Raw genomic sequence first — 24,744 nt, 5'->3', positions numbered from 1 at the left:
AAGACTTTAGGAACACCAAAGCACCATTCATTTGCTCCTTCTCTAAGTAAGGTCATAACCCTTACTTAAAGCTTTGCCCAACCTCAATTTGTCTCATCTCTTAAACACCCTGTTTATTTATAAGCTGTTGTAAACCAATACCAGCGTTTAAAGTACTAGCAACAATATTTTAAGATATCCTTCTAATTGATTTGCTTTTGAAATAGATTAATGAATACCTTTCAAACACAGCATTTGCCTTAGACAAAAAGCACTCTTAAATGCAGTGATTATAGTAAAATTGACGGATGATTTGGCTGTCATCACCTAAGTGTTTACCAAGACCCAAACACCAGGAGCAAACCAGGAAGTTTTGCTAAGTTGAATTTGCCTAGCCCTCCTTCCTTATCTAATTCGACACAAGCAATTTCCTTTCACTGATGCATTTACTTTCTACAGATAAAACAATAAAAGAAAAAAAAAACATTGAAAATTCCATCCTGACATCCACTGGACTGCAGGGTGGATCTGACCAAGTAGGTAAGTCAGCCTCATCAGCTTCCTTCATGTGTTAGTTTATTTCAGTAACAAAACTGAAAGATAACCCGTTATATAGTTTAAACAGGATACTAAAAGGTAGTTGTTATGAAAACATTTTTGCATATAGGAAGGGCTTCAGAAGTTGGCACTAAAGTTACTTAATAACAGACACCATTAGATTGGCCTGTACAAAATCAAATTGGGCTAAACTGACATTTTAAAAAAGCAGTTGCAGTGACAGGTTTCAAAAAACTGGCCGGCCACTGATACTAGTATCTAATAGCTATTCTCCCATCCAGGGGAGAAACCGTAAAGGGGTCTCTCTTGGTCTTTAGTGAAGTCAGCAAACAATGTCCCCAGTCTGTGCATGACTGATACTGAGAACTACACTTTTCCAGGCCGAAGCATAGTTCCCCTCCTCCCACTTCTCTCCCAACCCAGACAGGTGATTACAGACAAGGAGGCAATTAAGTTGCTTCAAAATATTTAATACGTGTTAAACACGTAGAGTTACATTTTTATACAAAAATCAATACAACGAAGGAGAAAATACTGTACAAAAACCTTGTCAGCTCCCCCAACCTTTATACAACAAAGACTGGAGTCACCGTATCTACAAAACCATAACGTCTTTCCACTTAGGGCTTCTGTCTGTAAACTTTTGTCTCATTAAACACTTTTTAAAAGCACTGTGTAGTAGTTCTGATCTAGAGCTTTTAAAAATATATCTATTCTCTATAAACTCCATATTTCCAAGCTTGAACTCTTCTGTGAAGTTCATCAAGCTTTTTTTTTTCCCTGTGGGGAAGACAAGGGCCGCTCAGATTCCCTTTTCCCCGAGTAATCACAGGGTATAAACGTTTTTCAGTGAGATGGGAGGGTGGGGGGAGAGAAAGAATCCAAGTCTCTACCCCAGACTAAATCCCTCTAGTTTTAGGAAATCCTGTAAGGAAATGCCACTCCTGGCACCGGTGCGGTGCTAGCTTTCATGTGAGGGGTGTGTGTAAAGTCCCTTCCTCCCCCGAGTACGAAAGGGGAACTCCCCAGCGCCGGCGCTCTCAGCCGCTTCCTTCTCGGTGCTGGCGGCAGAGGAAAGTCCCTGTCTGCCCCCAATCTCCTAAGCCCTGGGAAAGGGGTGATGCATTCCAGAAGGACGAAATAGTCTTAACGAGACGAACAGACGTACACAGACATAACACTACACAAAAGTGAACGATCGTCCGCCGGCGACAAGCCTCACACGCCCAAGTCTCCAGGGGAGACCGCAGGCAGGCTTGGCGCAGCGGGGCCGAGCCCAAGGGCAGTCCGTGCTGCCCCGCAGCACCCGCGGTCTCCGCCCCGCGCTCAGCGCCTCCGGTCCCTAGGCCGTCCTCCAAGCCTCACGTCGAGGCCACCCCGCTGCTCAACCTCCTCCCGACGGGGTCCCGGGGGCTCAGAAGGCCACGATGGCTGTGCTCCAAGGGTTAATGTCTCTCAGCACCGGCTTATCGCAGCAGATCTGCCCGGGCTCGGCGGCTTCCGGACCGCTCTCCTCTCCCTCGGCTTCCTCCCGGCCCCCGGGGCTTTTCCGCAAGAGTCCCGAGAAGCTGGAACCGAAGATGCTAATGAGGTTAGCCACGTTACCGGTCTCCATCTCCTCCTCCTCCTCCTCCGCCGCGGCCGCCGCCCCGCCCGGCTGCTCCTCCGAGTTCCGGCGCGGCTTCTTCCTCGGGCTGGAACCGGGCGCTGGGCAGTCCCCGGGGCCGCCACCCACGTCCGCCGCGCCGCGCTTCCGGGGACCGACCGCTGGCGGTGCTGGGGGCTCGTCCTCGGCGGGCCGCGGCGCGCAGCAGCAGTCAAGTCGGGGGCACGCGCCCAGTGGCCCCGGCCGGTCCTCCGTTCCCCGGGGGCAGCCGCAAGGACGGCGCGCCCCACGGGGCCCCTCGGGGAAGCCGTCCGAGCCTCCGGCGGGGCCCCCGGCTCCTCCCTCCGCCGCCTCGCGCTGTCCCTCCACGCGGCGCCAGGCAGCTTCCGCCGCCTCCGCCTCTCCGCCCCGAGGAGTGTCCCCGGCGCCCGTCACCGGAGCCGCGGGCTCGGCGGGGCCAGCGAGGCGCTCCGGCCGCGGCTCGGCGTCGGGCCAGGCTGCACGGGCGGCCGGCGGGGGCGGCTCCCCCCAGCCCGCGGGCGGCCCGGCCGCCGGTTCCCCGGGCTGCGGCGGCGACACCGCCGGGCTCCCCGCGGGACCGGCCAGGTAGAGGCCCGGGCACGGGTCACTCAGGTAGACCTGGCGGGCGCTGCGCAGCACCAGCGAGACCAGCAGGTTCTTGTGCAGCTTGATGCCGCCGCGCTGGACCCGCGAGTTGTAGATCTTGCCCAGGGAGATGCTGACGATGCGGTGAGCCTCCAGCTTGAACTCCATCCTGCCTCCCCTTCGCGGGGCCGGCGCCGAGGTGAGGTGAGTCCCCGGCTCACGTTCGGAAGCTGAGAGGAAACGAGATGGCGTCGACAAGTCCGGTCCGGGGCTGGACTCTCGATACCCGAAGGCTGAAGAGAAACGACTCCGGTGACGCGCTCAGCGACCCCCCGCGTCCTAGTCACCACAAACAACAGCTCAGTCCCACGTCCGGTCGCTAACTGAGGGCAGCCCGGCCGCCCGGCGCCTTATATACGCCCCTCGACCGCCAATCGCGACGGGCCGCCAACCGTTCCGGGGCAGGCCGGCGCGCCCTCGTGCGCCGCGCGCGGCCAATCGGAGGCCGAGGAGGGGCGCCTGGGCCATTCGAACGTTAGTCCCGCGGAGCAGGCTCTTAAAGGGGGCGACGACGAGCGGCGCTGGCCGGACGGGTCCGGGCTTGTGCTCCGCGGGCGGGTGACGGGGCGGAGGCTGACCGGGCGGTGGCGGAGCTAGAGGGGGGTGTGTAGTTAAGGATTCTAATGGCTCGTGGGCTGGCTAGCCAGAACCAGAGGGAACTAACCCGCTCGAACTTTCATCTGAGTATACCCCTGGGTAATCAATAGTATTACCACAAGATATTTAGCAGAGTGCCTTGCCTTCCCGGAGTCACACACACACGCTTAGCATCGGTCGACTCCCCCCCCTCCCCCCCGCCCCAAGAAAGAAAAGGGGGTTCTAAAAGCTCCTAAGTTTTTGGCTGTTTATTAAGGAATTGTGACGAGCTGCGAAATTACTGGTTCTCTACTAAAGCCATCATCTGTCGCCTCGTTCTCAAACACACTTATCCCATCGGTTACAATGAAAGGCGGTACAAGTTCTCCTCAGAGATTTCTCCTCAACACAAGCGCTGATCCGTTCACCCATGGAAGAATCTACCAAGTTCTAAAAATACAAATAGAGAAGTCCTGTGTTCCCATCATGATGTCATACTTTTATTTTGTGTCAAGGTAAAAATACAGGGGAAGACTATTCCAGACTTTTCTGGTCAGTCATCAACTTAGTCCATCCAGGGATCCTTAGTACATGGCGTTAGGGCAGAATCACCACAGGGGCTGTCCAGAGTCCTGGCCTGGGTTCCTGGAGAGTCAGTCTGAGTTCGTTCACCTAAGCTCCAGCGCAGACCTGCCAATGATTCTGGGTAAAGAACTGCAGGGAACCTTAGTTTCTCCAACTCTAAAAGGGAGAAATCACATACACATCCACTCTATTATGCAGAAGATAAATGACAACTCTCACCACCCACAGATAAATGGGTAATATATACACATAATGGAATATTATTCATCCATAAAAAAGAATGAAATCTTGCCATTTGCAATGACATGGATGGAACTAGAGAGTGTAATGCTAAGTGAAATAAGTCAGAGGAAGACGGATACCAGATGATTTCACTCATATGTGGAATTTAAGAAATGCAACAAAGGAAAAACAGAGACAAACCAAGAAACAGACTCTTAACTGTAGAGAACAAACTGATGGTTACCAGAGTGGGGGGAATGTGTGAACTAGGTGATGGGGATTGAGGAGGGCACCTATACCTCCTGGGTGGCTCAGTCAGTTAAGGGTCTGTCTTTGGCTCAGGTCATTATCATTATCACGTTCTCAAGGTCCTGGGATTGAGCCCACATCATGGGGCTCCCCGCTCAGTGAGGAGTCTGCTTCTCCCTCTGCCCCTCCCCACTCCTGCTCTCTCTACCATCCTCAAATAAATAAATAAAATCTTAAAAAAAAAAAAAGGAGGGCATTTGTTGTGATGAGCACTGGGTGATACATGGAAGTGTTGAATCCCTATATTGTACACCTGAAACTAATATAATACTGTATGTTAACTATACTGGAATTAAAATTTTTAAAAGTGATAACTCTTGGCCACAATCTGAATCATAAACTTAAGCAAAGCTTTCTTAGACTCCACATGGAATAGTTGGCCTGATCCTATACCAGCGTTTGGCCAAGTGGGATATCTGGTTGGGAGAAATAGTGAAAAGTGGGCTTGGTAATGGCCAATTCAAGTCAAGAGGTCTCCAAAGGATGTGATGGCTCAATAACATAACTTAAGCCACAACTTATTAATGGTAATTGAGACACCAGGCCATGAGACCCAGGGTTCCTCCCCTCTAGGAATTTTCAGCTTGCATAAAGGAGATAAAATAGTAACATGAATAATTACAGAAGCAAGACACATACTTTGAGTAATAACTTGAAAATTATTTCTTCTATTTTATCTTTCTTTGAGAGTTATTAGTCACTATAAAACACTGATTAAGAATGCAGGCTTTGAAGGGAAGCTTCCTGAGTTGGAATTCTAGCTCCACTTTTTCTTGCTGTGTGACCTTTGGAAAGTTATTTTACCTCTCTGTGCCTTCATCTTTTTCCTCCCCTCCCTTTTTTTAAAGACTTAAAAAAAAAATTTATTTGACAGAGAGAGAGGTCACAAGTAGGCAGAGAGGCAGGCAGAGAGAGAGGGGGAAGCAGACTTTCTGCCGAGCAGAGAGCCCGATCTCAGGGCCCTTAGATCATAACCCGAGCTGAAGGCAGAGGCTTAACCCACTGAGTCACCCAGGGACCCCCATCTTTTCTATCTTAAAATAGAGATGATAGTCCCCACCTCTGGAGTTTTTGGGAGGATAAAACAAGGTAACACATGTGAAACTCTTAGAATAGGCTGGCACATAAGAAGCTATCAGTGTATGTTAATTAGAAAATATCACCCCACACAAGACCCAGGGTTTGGAGAAGAGGATGAGGAGAGAAGAAACAGATAAGAGAAAGAAGCTATGCTTGAAGAGGGTGTTGAAAAACGCTGAGGTAGGATCACAAGTTCTGAGTGGCAGAAGCAACAAAGTTTGATTTAGGGAACATATCATTTGGCAGATGTGACAGACATCTAGAGTAAGTGGTAAATGCTAGAAATAGGGGCTGGAGCTATATGACAGTGGGTCATGAACGTCTCAATGAGGACATGGAGCCACAGGGAACTACCCAAGGTTGTTGAGTAAGAGAACCACAGAATAGATTATAGAACAGTCAGTACACTTAATTTACAACTGAACTATAAAGAGGATCACTCAATTATAAAACTCTTGTGAAAGTCTAGGCAAAGGGTCGTGAAGGCCTAAACTAAGAGGAGGTAAGAACTAAAAAACAAAAAAGAAAGAAACATAAGGAACCACGGTGATGATCTGGGATGTCACCACCCACTCAAACAGGGAACTGAAAGAGTAAGCAGTCAGTAAAGCTGCCCCACATGAGCTGGGAGTCTCACCCCTGCCACTGCATTCATGGTGTCTCAGCACTGCTTTCCTTTCGCACCGGTCATGTTCAGGGTCCCTTTCAAATTGTGCGGGTCACTGAAGGCAGGAGCCCATCTCATGTTTGTAGCCAGAAGATAGTGGGAATATTTAACAAATGTATGACGCAGGCAGTAACCACCAGAACAGAATCCTAGAGGCCCTTATGGCACCAGGGTTTAAGGCGGATTCCTGCACGAGGTGCCGAGTGGCCAGGAAAGGGTGCACTCAGGGGCCTAGGGCAGACATTCTGCCAACCAGCATGGAACCATTACAATGTTTTAACAACTGGGGAGGCCATATCAGTGTATACTGGGCGATTATGCACTTGGCTTAATGAATTTCTAATCATGATGTTGTCTATCAGGTACTGTGCTAGTCACTTTCCAAACATTATTTATCATCCTTATAAAGTTCTGAAAGTAAATCACAAAACTAGGACTCTGAAAGGCCCAGTAATTTCCCCCAAGTCATGCAGCTATAGGTGGAGAGGGTAGGATTGAACTGCAAACCCATGGGCTTCTAAAGCTTGAGTGCAGAGTTCTGGGACCAGGTTACCTTGTTTCACCACTTACTTGCTGTGTGACTTTTGGAAAGTTATTTCAAGTCTAACTGAAATGAGAAAGTCATGCCCAAGTTATTCAACCTTTTTGTGCCTCAGTGGCCTATTGTGTAAAGTGGAAATAACAATACTAGGACACCTGGGTGGCTCAGTCAATTAAGTGCTCTCAGCTCAGGTCATGAACCCATGGTCCTAGGATCGAATCCCACATCAGGCTCCTTGCTCAGCAGGGAGCTTGCTTCTCTCTCTGCCTGCAGCTCCCTCTGCTTGTGCTCTCGCTCTCTCTCTGATAAACAAATAAATAAAATCAATCTTAAAAAAAAAAAAAGAAAAAGGAAGTAACAATACCTAACAGCTCCCAGCACCATAGAAGCACTTACTGAGTCTATTTTTTCCTGATATTTTTCTTTTTATACCAGTGCCCATAGTTAGCGCTTGTTGAATTGTACATGGTTTTTCTACAATACCACAGAGTAGGTGCTGGGGAAGTGCCCACTGACTTGAAATTGAGCAAGGTCACTACTATCATCAGGACTTCGAATCCTGAAACAACAGAATGGAACCTTGAGAACTGATCCGCTATGCTCAGCAAGCTTTACCTCCCCCCTACTAAAAGACAGATCTAGAACATTTCCTGAGCTTTAGAAAGCAGGTAACTGAGTTTGAATTTGCCATTATCAGTTGTTGAGACTTTTTCAGTTTAAAAAAAAAAGGGGGGGGGGCGCCTGGGTGGCTCAGTGGGTTAAGCCGCTGCCTTCGGCTCAGGTCATGATCTCAGGGTCCTGGGATCGAGTCCCGCATCGGGCTCTCTGCTCAGCAGGGAGCCTGCTTCCTTCTCTCTCTCTCTCTGCCTGCCTCTCAGGTACTTGTAATTTCTCTCTGTCAAATAAATAAATAAAATCTTTAAAAAAATAAAATAAAATAAAATAAAGTGGTAGCAGTACAAGGACCCAGGAAGCAACTGCTCTGGAAGAAGTGGCCAGGGCGTGTCCACGTGTCAGGTCCACCCTTCCACCCCCATTCTCTCCCCTGGACACACATGAGCAGGTTAGCACGAGGAGAGTTGGCCACACCTGTTCCCACTCAGGTGCTCCTGGGCTCCGGCTAGAGGATTCCTGTAAGAGCAGGGCCTGCGTGCCCTCAGCTGTTGACTTCATTTCTTGTTGTTCTCCGTTTCTTGCATGATAGCTTGAAGACTAAAGATTATTATCAGATGATTACAGAGCTTACATTGTCTTAAATTAAGTTTAGTCTGTAGAAGAACAAGGCAAACACACCACAGATGATACACTCCATAGCCCACTCTGTAAGTAAGTAAGGAGTACTTACTGAAGTAAGGAAGAGTGAGAGGAAGGGGGCTGGGATTAGGTTCTCTGCACGGAGCCTACCTTGCCACGTGAGGCCACTTAGAAATTGTCAGGGGTCAAAGTTGCTTACGTAAGCGAATAGTCATTTGTATGAAATCCTGAGTTCTTTAGGGGAAAATTCTACAAAAATACATTATTAGCACTTTATGTAGGCAATACTCCTCTTGCTCTGTCAAGGAGACACAGTTGTTCTATTTATTTATTTGTGTGTATGTGAGAGAGAGTGAGCTCGCAAGCAGTTGTTGTTGTGGGGAGAGAGAGAATCTGAAGCTGAGCGTGCAGCCCAACATGGGGCTCGATCTTACAACCTGGAGAATCATGACTTGAGCCGAAATCAAGCGTCGTATGCCTAACCGACTGAGCCACCCAAGTGCCCCCAAAGCTACTTTTTAAATTAAATTTTAAATTAATTTTTAATTAATTAATTTTTCTCTCTCACTCTTCTACCATATCTTACATCTTTTTTTTTTCCCCTCCCTTTTGGCTGTTGGACTACTATAGAATTTCTTTTTTTCAAGTAGCATTCGACCAGGAGTGGGCATCAAAACCTGCCTTTTTTTCCCTCTTCCCCATTTCCTTTCCTAAATTAGCCCTCCTTCTTGTCCTAATTTATATATCTTGGTTCAGAGAAACTTAGGTTATTTTTATAATCATCTTTGTCATACCTTGCCTCCTTTAGAACTCCTAGAGAACAGATTCCTCCATAAATAGAGCACTTAAACTCATTAAAATGAGGCTTCCACCCTCTCAAGACACAGAATGAAAAGCTACTACCATATGAAATGCTAGGCTGCCTTGATCCATGGAGTAGCCATGGGACCAATGGGGCTAGGGTGATTGAGGAACTGAATTTTAAATTTTACTTACTTTAAATCTAAAAACTGAAACAGGGTAAAATCATTTTTTTTGAAACACAACCTTCTTAAGTAATATTCTTGAAGATTGAAAATTTAGCATCCGAATCAATGCTACAATTATAAAATACAGAGCAGAGTTCAAAGGCTTAGTATTGAAAAGAGAACATAAAATGTCTCATTCATATTTTTAGAATGGTTACATGCTGAAATTATTAGATTTTGGATATACTGACTTAAATAGACTATATTACTAAAATTAATGTAACCTGTTTTTTTTTTTTTTACATAGGTGGCTCAAATTATATTTCTTCTTTGTTTTTAAGATTTTATTTATCTATTTGACAGAGAGAGGGAGAGAGAGAAGCAGGGTCCCTGCTGGCCAGTGAACCAGATCATGATCTGAGAAGTCAGATGCCCAACCGACTGAGTCACCCAGGCACCCCTCAATTTATATTTCTGTTGGAAAATAGTCACGGTAATAAAAGGGTAGGGTGGTGTGGACGTATAAATATGCATGAGCATACTGTGAGCCATTAACAAATGTCCTTGATTGGAGAAGAGGGATAGGAGAGGGAAGATAAAGTAAAAAGGAAGTAAACTATAAAACACTAAGATGGTTGTTAAAACACTTAGTTTCTTAGAAAATCTAAGAAAAGGGTAAAAAACGCAGCCAATCGGCAAGACGAAAATTCTTTCTAGAACCGAGAAGTAGCCACACAGGTGGTGAAACACAATTCTACGTATCTGATGTGAGAACACAGAAGTTATCACAATATTCTAAAATTCAAAACACAAACATGCAAACAAATTTCAGAAACTCACTTGGACAACCCCATTCTCCCGCATGGTTAGAGCACGTTTATCCTTTTCAGATTCTGATGTCCACCTGGAAGCTGCAGGACCCTTTGTTTCCAACATGCCATTTTCCCTGCACAAAAACCTTCAGTGGCTCCCCATGACCCTTATGGCAAAAATCCAACCCTCTGGCCCGGTCTCTGTAGTACCACACAATACACGGTCAAAGACAACAGCCTGGAGTGGTGAATAGAGCCTGGTTTCTCACCAGCTGTGCATGTTCTTTATCTTATAAAATTGGGGAGTTGGACTAAATCAGTGGCCCTCAAACTCTGGCTGCACAGTAGAATCACCTGGGGAGCCCTTAAATACGGAGCCGCCCAGACCTCGCCACAGATGACTTAAATCAGAAACTGGAGTGAGACCCGGGCACTGGAATTTTTTAAAACTCCATAGGTGATTACAATGTGCAGTCACGCTTGAGAACCAGCCGACTAGATGATTGTTTTAGGATTACTTCAGGTCTAGAATTCTGAGATTCTATTAATCTAGTCAAACCTTTTTAACCTTTCTAGTTCCCTGAGCAACAGAAAGGCCCCATCTCTTTCCCAGCTAGACAAGTCTAATCAAAAGTATTATGTCTACCTTCTACTTCAACAGAATGCTCTTTCCCCTCTTGCCCAAATTCTGCACCACACTTCCTCCAGGAAGCCTTCCATGCCCACTGGTATTTAAGGTGTACTCACTTGGGCACACATACTCTAATAGTCATTTGTTACTTAAAACCACAATACCACTTGTTATGATAACCTTTTTATTTTTGTTTCGTATTGTATTTACTTGCACGGTATTTATTTCACTTCTGCATGGATATATTTCTCATTTCCCAATAACATTCAAGTGCTGGGAAATGCTACATTATACTTTCTTTGCATCTTTCCTCCTTTATACCCATGAATACTGCCATGTACATATTGAGAGATCAATAACTAGTTGATAAACAAGTTATTAATGGGCTCCCCAAATCTGAGGCTAAAGTATTCAAACACAGCCAGGCAGAGGGTAAAAAAAGAGTACTCCACATACAATACTCTGGCAGCCTATTAACCAAAATATCACATCAAATACATTTTATCTTATCTTAGTTCATTATTATTCATGACCCTAAGCTCCACCTTTTCCCTGTAAAAGCTATTTTCTTCCCACAGGAAATAAGTTGATTTTTGAAAGTTTGCTTTTTCTGCCATGCTATTTTACAAATGTGTGACTTTATTACTGAGAAAATAATTGCGTGCCTACTCTGTTCTGATTAAACATTTATTATGGATTAATGATGTACAGAAAACCCCGTTAGGTAAGAGCATCTTCTTTAGGGACAACCTGCATATCTTCAACCGGTTAAAAAAAAAAAAGTCTCGCCTCTTCTCTCCACTCTGGTTCTAATCGCCGAAGCTCATAGCGCGAATTCTAATCATCAGTCAAGTCCATTTTAGATCAACACAGCTGATCTAAATGCTAACATGAATGCTCGTTCAGTTTGAAAACCCCAAATCACTAACCCATCTCATGTTCATTTTGACTAAGCAAATTCTGAGTAAGTATTTATACAGACACATCCTGCAGTGTAAAAAGGAAGTTTCAGATCTGCTGTCTAACCAGGAGCTGGTGTGTGGATTAGCAGATTTATGTTTATAAAGCAGTCTGAGCGCTTTTGAGGAAAAACGATTCTGAAATAGGCAGCACGCTCATATCCTTCCCTGCACCTTTATCACTTTATAAAGTTCTCTGAGTCCAACTCCTCTCTTAATAAAAGATCGTTCCTTTTGGCATTCCTTCAAAGTATCAAAAGATCATTGTGATGGGGCGCCTGGGTGGCTCCGAGGGTGGAGCCTCTGCCTTTGGCTCCGCTCCTGATCTCAGGGTCCCAAGATCGAGCCCCGCATCGTGCTCTCTGCTCAGCGGGGAGCCTGCTTCCTCCTCTCTCTGCCTAAATAAATAAAGTCCTTAAAAAAAAAAAAAAAAAAAAAACCTTGTGGAAGGAAAAAAGGTGTCCTTTAAAAGTCAAGTAGGACTAGGATCCTGCCATTACGAGAATGAGTCAAAAGAGAAACACCAGTTACAAAATGTTTTGTGGCGTTGCCCTTTTAAGAAGCGCGAGCATTTGGTTCCCAGTCTTTCCATCCCGTTTTTTCCTCGCAGGCTGACGTAATGCTTAGGAAGTTTAGAGTCACGTGGGGGCTCCTGAGGTCAGAGTCCCGAGGACCCTTTTCTCGGGCTGGGTCTTTTTCTGTTTGATTTTGAATTTGTCCTCGCGGTGATGGAATGAGGGCGTGTGACCGTGGGTGTTCCGATGAGTGTGCCGGGGCAGGATTGTTTCCAGTGTCAGCGGCTGTTGGGGGGAGGGGGAATCTGCTCAGTTTGGCCGCGGTGGTTTGAATAAATGCTACTGGGCAGGGCCGGTTGGGTCCGAATGGATGGCAGAGCCCCTGAAGACTTTTCGGTGAAGATAGGAGTTTTTTGTTTGTTTGGGTTCTGGGTTTGCTTGTTTTGAAGCTTATAAATGATTTTTAAACTATTTTGATTGGTTCTTGGGCCAATATTATGTTTATGTATTTCCAAATGGGTAGAAGAATTAGGTTTATTTTTTTAAAAATACTGTTTGTGTGCCTGTGCTTGAGAGGAAAAGGATCTCCTTATTCCCCTCTCCTCTCACAGATGCAAGAGGAAAATAGAATGAAGGGAAAGGGTAGGACTTTTCTCTCTCTCTCTCTCTCTCTCTCTCTTTTGGTGTGATCTAACTAGACTAGAAGGATTTGACAAACAATTAACAATCTTCCCCACTCAGCTGCTGTTTCCCAAAATAGCATCTTCATAGCTGCCAGGGTAGATCCAGGGCCTTAAGGGGAGGAAGACACAAAGGTGCCCTCTTTTTAAAGCCTGCGTCTCTCTGAGATCTTGAAGGCAGAGGGGGAAACCCAGGGGATTAAATTAGCAGGCAGCCCAAGCTCCACCTGGAAGATAGATAGATAATAGGCTTTTAAGACAGGAAACAGCTTGTGCTCCAAAATAATAATTTTCAAAAGCAGCACATGATGGATGCTGAGGTTTTCTAACCTCCACCCCCCAGTTCATAATTTCATAATTTCCCCCAGTTCAATAATTAAAGCAAAACCGCCCTTTAAGATGCAGTTCAGTGAGTGAGTCAGGTCTTCTGGTATTCCTGCAATTCTGCTCCACCGCGCCCCCATATTTGGAAGGACTGTTCCAGCGGGCCCTTCTCTAAACCGGAGTCCATGTTGCAGAAATCGCTCAAAGCCACATCTGGGGAGACCTCATTAGGGTCCTATTGCTCGTCCCCCACCCCCTCTGTTTTCTTCCTTCTTTCTCTGTCTTGTCCTCTTACCTTATTTCTTTTTGCCCTTTTCTGCTCTCTCAGCCTGCCATTTTTGTCTCTTCCTCTTCCTTTTCTCTGAAAGACTGCCTCTCACGCTCCCACATGTCAATTTGCTCTGCCAGCCCAGGCTCTCTGGGGTCCTGAAATGTCTCCTGTCATGAGTGGGGATGTGGATGGGAACGGAAAGCTCACGATGAGCTAAACAAAGGAAACAGACCAGAATCGCACCTTCCAGAAGGTCGGGAGCTTGAAGATGAAGGAGGAAGGCAGAGAAAAAGGAGAACCGAATACGCCCTCAAAGAATATGTATCGAATTGGATTTTGCTGTTTCCTTGAAAATGCACCCAAAGGGAATTAAAGCCGCTATTCAAAACCTGAAACCTGTTCATGAATTAACTCCCAATCCACCTCAGCTGCTAGAGACCACGGGCTTGGTTTCTTTTGCATTCTAGACATGCCTGCATCCTAATAGTGACATTCTAGCTCATGGTCTGATCATAGGACCATGTCCCTCTGAACTGGTACTTAGTTCCGTGAGGGCAGTAAGCAGCTCTCCTGCATGGAAACTCAGTGTTTAGCACAGGGCTTGTTCTAGAGGGGGCACTCGTGAGTTGGAAGGACTCTCAGAGTGTTGGATGAGCGGATGGATGGATGGATGGATGGATGGATGGATGGATGAATAGGAGAATAGATAGTATAGCCAGACACCTGGCATACTCAGACATTTTCTCTTTCTCTCCTGATATTCCAGAAAAGGCAATATACGACTGGCAAACTTTGTTCTGACAGGTAGACAAGGTAGAGAAGTAACAGCATTCATTGACTTTGTTCCAACCAGCCTTGTTCCTCTTCAGCACCTAACATGGTGTGTGGCATGCACAGGGTTATACTCAGCACACGTTTGTTGAATTAATGATTAAGAGAGGAGACAAATAGCTCTTCTCCCTGGAGGAAGAGGTTTCCAGGGAAGAGAATGGAGGAGCAGTAGAGAGTGATTCAAATATAAAGCATTTAAAGCATAGCTTCCCAACCTCGGCTCTGTGAAATGTCTTAAGACCTTATGAGAGGACGTATTTCGGAGACCATTGAAGGGCTTCTAAAGTAAAGAGAGAGGACTGGGAGTCTACATGTGTGTGATCTTTCCAAAGGACCCTCCTTCAGGGGTATTTGCAGCTGACTCAATTGTTATACATTTACCTCTTTTTGCTTTGGCAAGGGCTCTGCATGTTAGAGGGAGAGCAGTTCGGGAGCAGAGTGAACACCGATACGGTAGGAAAAATAGAGGAGACTTGCAGCCCAGAGAGCACAGCTTCTGCTCTGACCCAAACCAGGGTGCTGGAAGGGCTGGGATAATGCTAAGCGAGTACAAGGCAATGCAGGTACCTGACCAGTATTTCGTGTATAAGATGGCTCCCTCTGGGATCTGGCAATCAGCTAGCTTTAGGCCATTCATTTATCCAACTCCTCCCCCACTCCCCAGGCTCTCCAGGCGCTCCCCTCTCCCCAAACAACAATAAAAAGCACAGGAGAGCTGAGATTTACAGAGGCCAGGAGCTTTACCAAATTCTGGACACTGAATATGCCTGGGAGGTAGTAGAAAGGAGAGTTAATTGGTTGGCTCCTGAATGTGTTAATCCTGAGCAAAGCTGTGTTACTACCTCATTAGCACATTAATTCTACCGACTATTCTCTGCAGTCCTGTATCACTTAATATCCTGGGCCTTTCTGGAGGTTGTCTTACAAAATCAAGTTGTATTGACTAGAATTGCAAACTAAGACTCTTGGCTCAAAAGCTCTTATTCAGGAACATTTTAGAGTAAGAAAAGATAAGGTTGTAAATATGTGCCTGAAATACTGAGCCTGGTTCTTTCTTCTCTACTCAGAAAACCCGTGGTTGGTCTGGGCATCACTGTGGCTCCTTGCTGGTCCTGTAAAACAAGCACGCAGCGTGAGGTGAGCAGCTGGGCTGGAAGTGGTCTCTGAGCTCCGTGAAGGATTCAATGTCCCCCATCTCCATACGCCCATGACCCTCTCCCAAAGGATACCACGTCTCTCCTGGCTGCTGCCCACTGGGGGACACTGTGTCAGCCATGACACTTCATGGGCCCCGGGATCCTAATCTATGCAATGGTGAGGCTCATCTAAGGTTCCTTCCAGTTCCAGTGCTCTAGCAAAAGAAGAATGAAAAAGCCTTTGAGCAGCCCAACCTTCTTGGCCAAATTAGTGGCAGTGGGGGACTATTTAAAGGAAAAAGGAGTTGAGATGTTTCCTAATTGTTTCTGGGTTTATTAAAAATCCCTACAGTTCAGATTCTAAACCAGCAAAATATAGAAGGACAGAAGAGCCTTGCAATATTCTTGTTAACATTTTAAAAAAAATAAAATTACTCACCTTCATCCAATGAACATTTAGTGATTGTCTACTATGTACCAGGCGCTGTGTCAGGCCCTGGGAACACCGGGATGAGTATGGCCCCATCCAGCGGTGCCTTCATGCAGCTCACCTCCTTACAGAGGAGATAGGCAGGTGAGAATAGAAAGTCATCGATAGCAGAAATCATCATCATCATAGAGCTCTCATTATCCTCCAGTAGACTCTGTGCGAGGTCAAGGGTGGATCAAAAAGGGCACAGGGAACCCTCCTGTGATGCAGGTCACAGAGACAAGGCGTGAGCTGAGGGTCAAGGCTTGTGGTGTCAGAGAAAGAGGCTTGAGCTACCTTTTCTTCTAGTGCAGAAGTGAATAATGTACAGAAAAATGGGAGTGGGTCAGGGGAGCTCCAGCCACCATCCAATCCTTAATGGAGTAGTATCCGCCCCCAAAGCATGCCAGGGCACCACATTTGTCTGTGTGGTTCACCAAGATATCTTTAGAACCTGGGACAGTAGCTGGCACATATAGGGTGCTCACAAAATAGATGTTGAATGAATAAAAAGACTACATTAGGGGTGTCTGGCTGGTTCAGTCAGTAGAGCGTGCAACTCTTGATCTTGGGGTTCAAGCCCCCTGCTGGGCATTGAGTTCACTTAATAATAATAATAATAATAATAAAACAATACATTCAAACACAGCCTCTGTTCATGTTATTCCTAAGTATCTTTTTGACCAGCTCAGAATGCTACGCAGTGCCATCACAGAAGCCAAGGAATGAGCTTTCAACAATGAAAGTACATTGGGTGATGTTTAATTCATGTCAGATATTGCAGAAGGGACAAGTGAAATTAGAGAAGTAAATTGGACAGTTGGGAGTTTCCAGTGACTTCCCCAGCAACAGCATGACTGAAGGGGTAGTGACATAGAAATCCTTCTACAGAGCAGCAGAGTGACAAGGAAGTGAGGAGTGGAGACAGCTCGCTGATCTCCTGCTCAGAAGATCTCTGATGGTGAAGATCAGGGAAGATCTTAAGTAGGAACCGGGGAGGGTTTCTGAATCCAGGAAAAAATCTCAGGGAGTAAGAGGAAAAGGACCCAATCAATGTTGAATTCCCATAGTATGTAACCCTCCCAACAACCCTGGGGAAGGTGTGGGACCTTGTATGTGAAGAAACTGAAGTTGTTTTTTTTTTTTTTTTCAAACTTGCTTCAAGAGAGCCTGGGTGGCTCTGTTGGTTGAGCATCTAACTTGGGCTTAGGGTCCCTGGGATCACTCTGCACTCAGCTGGGAGTCTGTATCTCCCTCTTCATCTCCCTCTGCCTCTCTCCCTGCTCATGCTCTCTCTCTCCAATAAATAAATAAAATTTTTTTGAAAATTCCATAAAACATAAGACATGCTTCAACCTGGATAACCCTTGAGGACATTACACTAAGTGAGGTCAGCCCGTTACAAAGACAAATACCATATGATTCACCTAAAGGTGTCAGACTCATAGAGACAGAAAACAGGAGGTGATTAGCAGAGGCTGGGGAAGGGTGAGTAGGGTGTCATTTAGTGGGTACAGAGCTTCAGTTTTATAAGATTAAAAGAGTGCTGGAGATTGGTTGCACACAATCTGAATTACTTAACACAACTGAACTGTACATTTAAAAATGCTTACGATAGTGAACTTTGTTATGTGCATTTTACTACAATTAAAAAAAAAAATGGGCACCTGGGTGGCTCAGTCGGTTAAGCATCTGCCCTGGGCTCAGGTCATGATCCCAGGTCCTAGGGTCAACTGACGGCTCCCTACTTAGCAGGAAATCTGTTTCTCCCTCTCCTTCTCCTACTCCCTCTGCTTGTTGGTGTGCGCGCTCTCTCTCTCTCTTTCAAATGAATAAATAAAATCTTTTTTAAAAAGTGCTTAGGCTCGCACTAGTAAGTGGAGGAGTAAATGGAGGTAGTAAATGGAGAAGCTGGTATTCCAACGCTTGTCTGGCTGGCTGTGAATTCTGCTCTTTTCTCTGTGCACCTGCACCAGTCTGAGCAGTTAAAGCTGCAGCAGGGGGAGGGACGATCAGCGGAGAAGGTCTTGGGAGGTCAGTAAAGGAAGGGATCGAGAGCCTTGGTGGGAACAGAGCCCAGAACAGAGTCGAATACCTCCATGGAGGCACTGGGATGGAGGTGAGGGGGAGATGGCTTGCGGGTTCCCTTGAGGCTGGGGAGATCAGGAGCTTCTGTGAACCTCGGCTTTTTTCTGTGAATATGGAGGCAAATGGGATGAGGTCAATCAGGGAGCCTGAGGGAGGGAAAAGAATCTGGAAGAACTGTTGAGGACAAGACTGACCAGGGTTAGATTTATAAACACAGCCCATCTTGCCTAACCAACATGTGGATAAATTCCATGAGGAACTGCCCCTAAGAAACCAACAGTTAGCTAGAGCCCATTCATTATGGTGGCCAGTACTGTCCTATGGGAAGCGTTAGTCATTCCCCTTAGGTCACTAAGAGCCCCAGAAAATGGGTGATTTACCTATAGATTCAGGCATAGCTCTGACCTTCTAGAAAGTAGTTACTGTAAGGAAACCAGCTCGAGAACTGAACAACCCGAATGGCTGAAGGATAATTGGTCTTAAGGGGTGGTCCTCCTGTCTGTGCAAAGAGACTTGAGGTTCAAATCATCTTGAACAGCTCACCCCCAAGTGATGAGATTTTCGGTCACGTAGTAGGTGATGCTAACCTTAGGTGAGGACATCTTCAAGTAATGAAAGACAGCAGGATCCGGGCACCAAATACCCTTCACTTTTTCTTCTATGGGGTTTTAAAGCAGTGAAAATGACCCCAGTACTCCCCAAATGAATTACTTTTTTTTTTTTTTTAAGATTTATTTGACAGACAGAGATCACAAGTAGGCAGAGAGGCAGGCAGAGAGAGGGGGTGGGAAGCAGGCTCCCTGCAGGGCAGAGAGCCCAATGTGGGGCTCAATCCCAGGACCCTGAGACCATGACTTGAGCCAAAGGCAGAGGCTTAACCCACTGAGCCACCCAGGTGCCCCGATTTTATTTTATGTTAGAGATAGAGCACGAGCAGCAGGAGGGGCAGAGGGAGAGGGAGAGAGAATCTCAAGCGGACTCCGTGCTGAGTGTGTAGCCAACTTGGGGCTTGATCCCGTGACCCTGAGATCATGACCTGAACCAAAACCAAGAGTCGGCTGCTCAACGGACGTAGCGCCCCAGGCACCCTGACTAGCCCTGTTTTTTGTTGTTTCTTTAAAAAAAAATTTTTTTTATACAAGTGAGACTCAGAAAAGTAAAGTGATTTGAAATCACCCTGATTTTAAGTGAAGGAGAGGGAATTCAAACTGTGTCCCCCCCCGCCCCAAATGAGCAAGCAGTGTTCCTAAGGGGTTAAGCCAGAATCTAGCCAGAGGTCTAGCTGGAGTGACAGGCTGTGTAGAAACGAATAAATACCAACACAGGATAGCAAGTGTGTGTGGAGTGGCAGAGCCAAAGAGCGTTTAGGAGTTTAGAGGGGGAGTTAATTCTGAGGATTGGCCAGTTGGGGAATCCGGAAGGCAAAAAAGGAAACTAGCGGATTAGAACTTACTCTGCATCGCCAGACATCTCTGAGTTCCTAGATGTCACCCTCACAACTGCCGGTTGGCCATGGAAGCCCAGCCCAGCTGCTTCGGGGAGGGAGACAGCTCTGGGCTCCTCCACCCCTTCCCCCTCTCCCACCTCTTCTTCATGAATGAATACTGATATACGAGCCCTCCTATTTCAGTCTGAAGTTTTATCCAACCTGTTTTTTAGCATGACCACAAAGGGTCACCATCAGGGGCTCGATGTGGGGCTCGATCCCAGGACCCTGAGATCATGATTCGGGCTGAAGGCAGAGGTTTAACCCACTGAGCCACCCAGGTGCCCCAGCACTCGCTAATTTTCAAAATGTCATCAGGCTCCATTGCCTTATCTAGTCTGGCTCCGAGTGGGCATTACGGAAATTCATTTAATCACTATGCATATATACTGAGTGCCTACCACGTGCGGGGCACTGGAGTCTCAGGCCTCATAGAACATGCATCCTATGAAGAGCTGATGAAGGCCATAAGAATTGAATTTGAATGCCAATATCTATGGCAGATTATTGGCAAGAAATTGGGAGTTAATAAAATTGGTGGCTTTAATGAAAATACAGCCTAAGCAGTGTCACATAGATAAACTGCTAATTCCTTCTGGCAGGGGACAGTCCTTGAAAATTTCATCATGGGGGCTATAAACAAGTCATCCCGTGGAGTGATTTCAAGTCTGTGAAGCTGGGCAAGTTTACAGAGCTTTGAAATTTGATCTCAATTTCAAGGGCCATGTTGGGTTAGAGTAGCTAGCCTTCATCTTCAGCCCTCCTTGATCCTCAGGGGTCGATGACAAATTCGATCTTTAAAGGAAAGGTGGAGGGTAGCCCAAACTACTCAGCCTCTGGGGGTTACATCTGGTTTGGCAACTTCCTATTGTGTATAACGCACAGACCATGTATTTGTCACCGTTTTGTGAGTAACACGCAGAGTACATGCTTTTAGGTCTTTCAGCGTGCCTCAAGGGGTTGTTTGTTAACAGTTGATGGGACTCCAAATGTTTTCCTTTTTATTACTTCAACCTTTCAATTTCCCCAGGATTGTCAGCTTTTAGAATTTGTATCTTCTCGGTGTGTTCCCAGAATTCCCTATTTACACCACTACCATGTGGCTCAGGATCAAAGTAGAACTTTCACTGAGTTCGGATAACAGATTCACCTCAGAATCCCTACTGCTACCTCAAAAGGGAAAAAAAGCAAAGACTGCCTTAGCTTGGGGTGAATGTCTCATTTCTCTCTTGGTTTCACTTCCTTTCCATTCAGGTGGCTTCCCATTTCGTCGGCAGCCTCCTGTTCCCTGAATGTATTTTCCATTTGAGAAGCTGTTTTCTCAGAAGCTGTTTTTCTCCTCAGTTGTTCCCACTCTCTGGCCCCTGTTTTGCTCCTTCAGAGGTCTGGCTGCTGCCACGGTACTTGCCTCAGACCCAGTCTGGGCTTGCCAGGGCTCCGGGCCAACTCAGCTCTCCAGCTGCCACTCCGCCGCCGCTCAGCTCCAACTGTCCAGCTCCAACCGACTCAGAACCTTCTGGTCTCCAACATTCTCTCACACCCCACCCCCGCCAAGGACAAATGCAGAAGTTCCTGCTGGGTTCAGCTAACTCTGAAGGGAGAAAAGGGGAGAAGAAAAAATTGTACATGATCGGTTCCACTGAGAAGGAGCAGTTTTACACACTTTCCAGGTCATTGATACGAATGGATGAAATGTGTTTTGCAAGAACTTTCATTAACGAAATACCCGCATAACAATAGAAAGGAAAATTCATATTATGTAACAGCTTCACTGGCCTTAAGAATAAAAGATATATATTAGGTTTCAGATATTTGGGCCATCAAGATGGCTGGGAATTCATTTCTTGACACCTCTTGTCAGAACCTTCATAAAAAGGTGTGCCTTGTGTGAGAACCTCTGAATTCTGGTTTTGTCCCTGATAACATGTGTGGGGGAGGAGGAGAGTAGTTAGAATGTTCCAGATCACTCATGTCACAGACTAGGCAATAACAAGGCGGAGTATTAAGTAAAGAACGTTAATGCTGCTAAAACCTTTGAAGAACTCAGACAAGCCTTTGGAGTGTTCATTCTGGGCCCCTGGAATGTCACACCATCTTGGGTGGGATATTTCTCCTCTATGACTTCAGTTGTAAGATGACCCTGTTCTTTGGCGCCAGTACAGGAGGACGAGCTAATTAAAATACTGTACTGGTTCATTCTAGAAGTATTTACTGAGTCGCTAATACATACAAAGCATTGTGCAAACAGACTGTGTGATATGACATAAAATTTTAAAAATAGATTGCCATAAATAAACTCCATGATAGGATTATGTAAAACCTTTTAGATAATTATAGCTCTTCGGGTTTACAAACAGGGCTTCTAGTTCTACCGTTTTGAAGGAACTGACCTATCTTTTTCTACTGTCACTCTTCCCCTTCCAAATCAATTCATTCGTCTTAGTCTACAGCCAATTTCCATCTATTTTCTGATGCTATGACCAGAGCTGCAATATAAGGCCGAGCCCTACAGAAGAATGTCCCACTGAGAGGACAAACAGGGTAGAAATCTTCTCTGTGTTCTGCTGGGCTAAGCCATGACCTGGCCTGGGTCAGTGTCTACCAGAGAAAAAGAACGATTTTCTGATTTTCACAAAAGTTCCGTATGGGTTAGCTATAGCCCTGCTCATGTCCTCAGTTGGTTCAGGAGCCAGAAATAAGAGTACGGGGGCAAGGTTTGCTGAGTTTACAGAGTTTACCGAACAAGATATGCAACAGAGATACATCTGATGACGTAAATGGTATTTATCTTGCTATGTGATAAGTCACTTGTGTAAGTGGCTGCTGTATTCGCCTTTTTTTTCTTTCTTTATTTTTTTTAAACTCAGCAAAGCCAACTGTGGAGAAGCAAAAAGGAAGCCTGTTGGGGAAGGAAGCCACAGTGAAAGCTTTGGCGAGTCCCCCTGGAGCCACAGTCTGGTGGTGCTGGTAGAGGGGGTTCCTCTGCCGGGGTCCCTATGCTCTGAGTGTCTCCAGGAATCTATGTTCAGGAAGTCCAGAGTCCTGGGGTCTGAACTCATATTTAACTTACTAAAAGACATAAGCATCCCCCTTCTCATAGAACATGACCTTCTCACCGAGAATCAAAAGTGGCAGGCATCAGAAGCCACTGCTTCAAGAGGAGAAGCTGTTGAGTGAGTAAACCAATGAACAACTCCTTCCACCATCGAGAGGCCAAGAACACCTTTCCTTGTTCTGCAGGGCTGGGCGGTAAGCCTTATCAATAGAAGGAAAGTGAGTGGAATGATTTAAAGAAAGGATTGCTGTTCCCTAAATTTCCCCAGAACAATCCAAACTTCCACCAGATTCATTTGATTTAACTCTTTTCATAGGGAGTTAAGATAAGGCACACTACTCTTCAGTCTCACTACAGGGTGAATTCATTTAATTACTTTGATTTCCTCACTGCTAGCTGATATGCTGGAGGAAAAGGAGCATTGCTGGATTGATGGGATCCTGTAGAGGTCTGATAGGGGTATGCTACGGGTTGACTTGTGTCCATCCAAAATTCATGCTTAAGTGCTAACCCCTAGCACCTAAGAATATGACCTTACTTGTAAATAGAGTTCTTGCAAATATAAATTAGTGAAGATGAGGTCGTACTGGAAGAGAGTGGACTCCTAATCCAATAGGACGGGTATCCTTCTAACAAAGGGAAATTCAGACACACACACACACACACACACACACACACAGAGAGAACACCATGTGAACACTGAAGTTAGGAGAGAAGCCTAGAACAGTTCTTTCCCTGATGCCTTCAGAGGGAGCATGGCCTTGGCAACACTTTGATTTTGTACAAATTTCTATTGTTTCAGCAGCCACCCAGTTAGCCTTACAATGTCATGGCAACCCTAAAAAAACACTACAGGGCGGGATGGGGAAAAGATGGTGGGGTGTGCCAGTTATGACAGGTTTATCTTGCCAAAGGTGATCACCGTGTTCTTCCTTCACGACTTCGACAATCCTATCATTGAATGTTGGGGTCTATGTTCCCTCCCCTTGAAAGTGAGGAGAATTCTGGGACTGTCTTGACTTAGGGAATGGCAAAAGTCACATTCTGTGACTTCTAAGGCTAGGTCATAGAAATACTATGCACCTCTGCCTTGGTCTCTTGGGATACTTGCAGAGGGAGGCTAGCTGCCATGAAGCCGTCTTGCTGCCCTGAGACCAGCATGCTGTGAGGAAGCCCTCACATCTACAAAGTCTCATCTACACAGGCCACAAGGAGAGTCTCTGTTTCTACCTGGAGCAAATTCCAGAAAGTTCTTGACTGTAATCCCCAGCCAGAGTGTCTTGGCCCAGTCCTACCTAGATTTGACTTGCACAGACTTTAGAAGATAACAAAATGATTGTTGCTGTTTGAAGCCACTAGAGCTGGGATTTGTCACACAGCCTGCAGGGCTTAGGGCAACCAGAAGCCAGAAGGACATCAGAGAGAGGCAGCCTGGTAAGAAAGGGAGATGCAGAGATGTCCCAGAGAGATAAAAGGCTAAAAGATGGCGAATGTCCAGAAAGAAGGGTAGTGAAGACATTTCAGAAAGGGTGGTGAGGGACTCTTCCTCAGTCAAGTGGAAAAATCCTGGGTTGGGAGACCTGGGCTCCCTTCTAGAGCTACTGCCCGCTGTCTGAGTCTTCAGGCAAGTACCTCTCCTCTCTGGAGAAAACTCTGTGAACCAATAAATTGTGTGTGAAAGGGGGACCTAAAGAGCAAGAATGTGTCCCCTTGCACCGATTCTGGGGCCACCAAGCACTCTTCTGACCCTGATTAGCTGTTCTCACGTAGACTCTGTTGCCAGGAAATTTGCTGACCAGCTGAGACACATATCTGACCCACTTGGCAATCGTGTTTCTCACCATAAATTAATTTATTGGCCCCAGAGCATATGCACTCATGCGATCAGCCCATGGGGACACGTGACCGGCACATGTGAACACAAAGACCCCAGATGTGCTCAGAATCAGGTGTGCCCCTGCTGAGCCACTGTGCCAGAAAGTGACCACTGGCCTCCGTTGTGGATGACTATTCCTCATGGCCGCAATTACAGAAACAGTCTCAGGCCAAAAAAGGAAGAGGCAAAACCAAGCAGCTCCTCGGAAATAAGGGAAGGCTCAGAAGCACTCAAAAATAGCGGGAGCAAGGAGAGAGAGACAGAGGAGGGACGCCAGTCATCTGATGGGACAGCTCAGGACCCCTGGGGCAGAGCAGCGCGGCCCGGGAAAACCTCATCTGACCTTCACACTGCTCTCCAAACTGCTTTCCTTCCCTGCCTGTTACACTGCCATGGAAACGAGCTACATCTTGGTCTCTATGCGCTTAGAAAGAAAAGAGATAATAAATGGAGAGGAGTTGAAGAGGAAGAAGTAGGGTGAGGAGGAGGGAGGAGGAGAAGGAGGGAGAGGAGGAGGAGGAAGAAGGGGAAGGAAGAGGAGGAGAGCAGAGTCCAACAGATTTCTGTCCAGTGTTCTTAACCCACATATTGGGTCAAGAC

At 46.2% G+C, this 24,744-nt stretch overlaps 1 protein-coding gene across 1 annotated transcript; it reads right to left on the bottom strand.

Annotated features, from left to right (window-relative positions):
* Positions 1-991: 991 nt before the first annotated feature.
* Positions 992-3,154, bottom strand: IER5 (immediate early response 5). Its single transcript, XM_045074317.1, has one exon. The coding sequence runs from the start codon at positions 2,915-2,917 to the stop codon at positions 1,952-1,954; it is 966 nt and encodes a 321-aa protein (XP_044930252.1). The 5' UTR covers positions 2,918-3,154; the 3' UTR covers positions 992-1,951.
* Positions 3,155-24,744: the final 21,590 nt, after the last annotated feature.

This window comes from Mustela putorius, unplaced genomic scaffold, assembly GCF_011764305.1.
Source record: "Mustela putorius furo isolate JIRA1106 unplaced genomic scaffold, ASM1176430v1.1 tig00537335_pilon_pilon_pilon, whole genome shotgun sequence".
Lineage (NCBI taxonomy): Eukaryota > Metazoa > Chordata > Mammalia > Carnivora > Mustelidae > Mustela > Mustela putorius.
Note: the sequence above shows the minus strand (reverse complement) of the source record. Positions and strands in the feature narration are given on the sequence as shown.

What these genes read in the sequence shown, in the direction of transcription:
- IER5 (XM_045074317.1), bottom strand. Translation starts at nt 2,917, where the DNA reads ATGGAGTTCAAGCTGGAGGCTCACCGCATCGTCAGCATCTCCCTGGGC.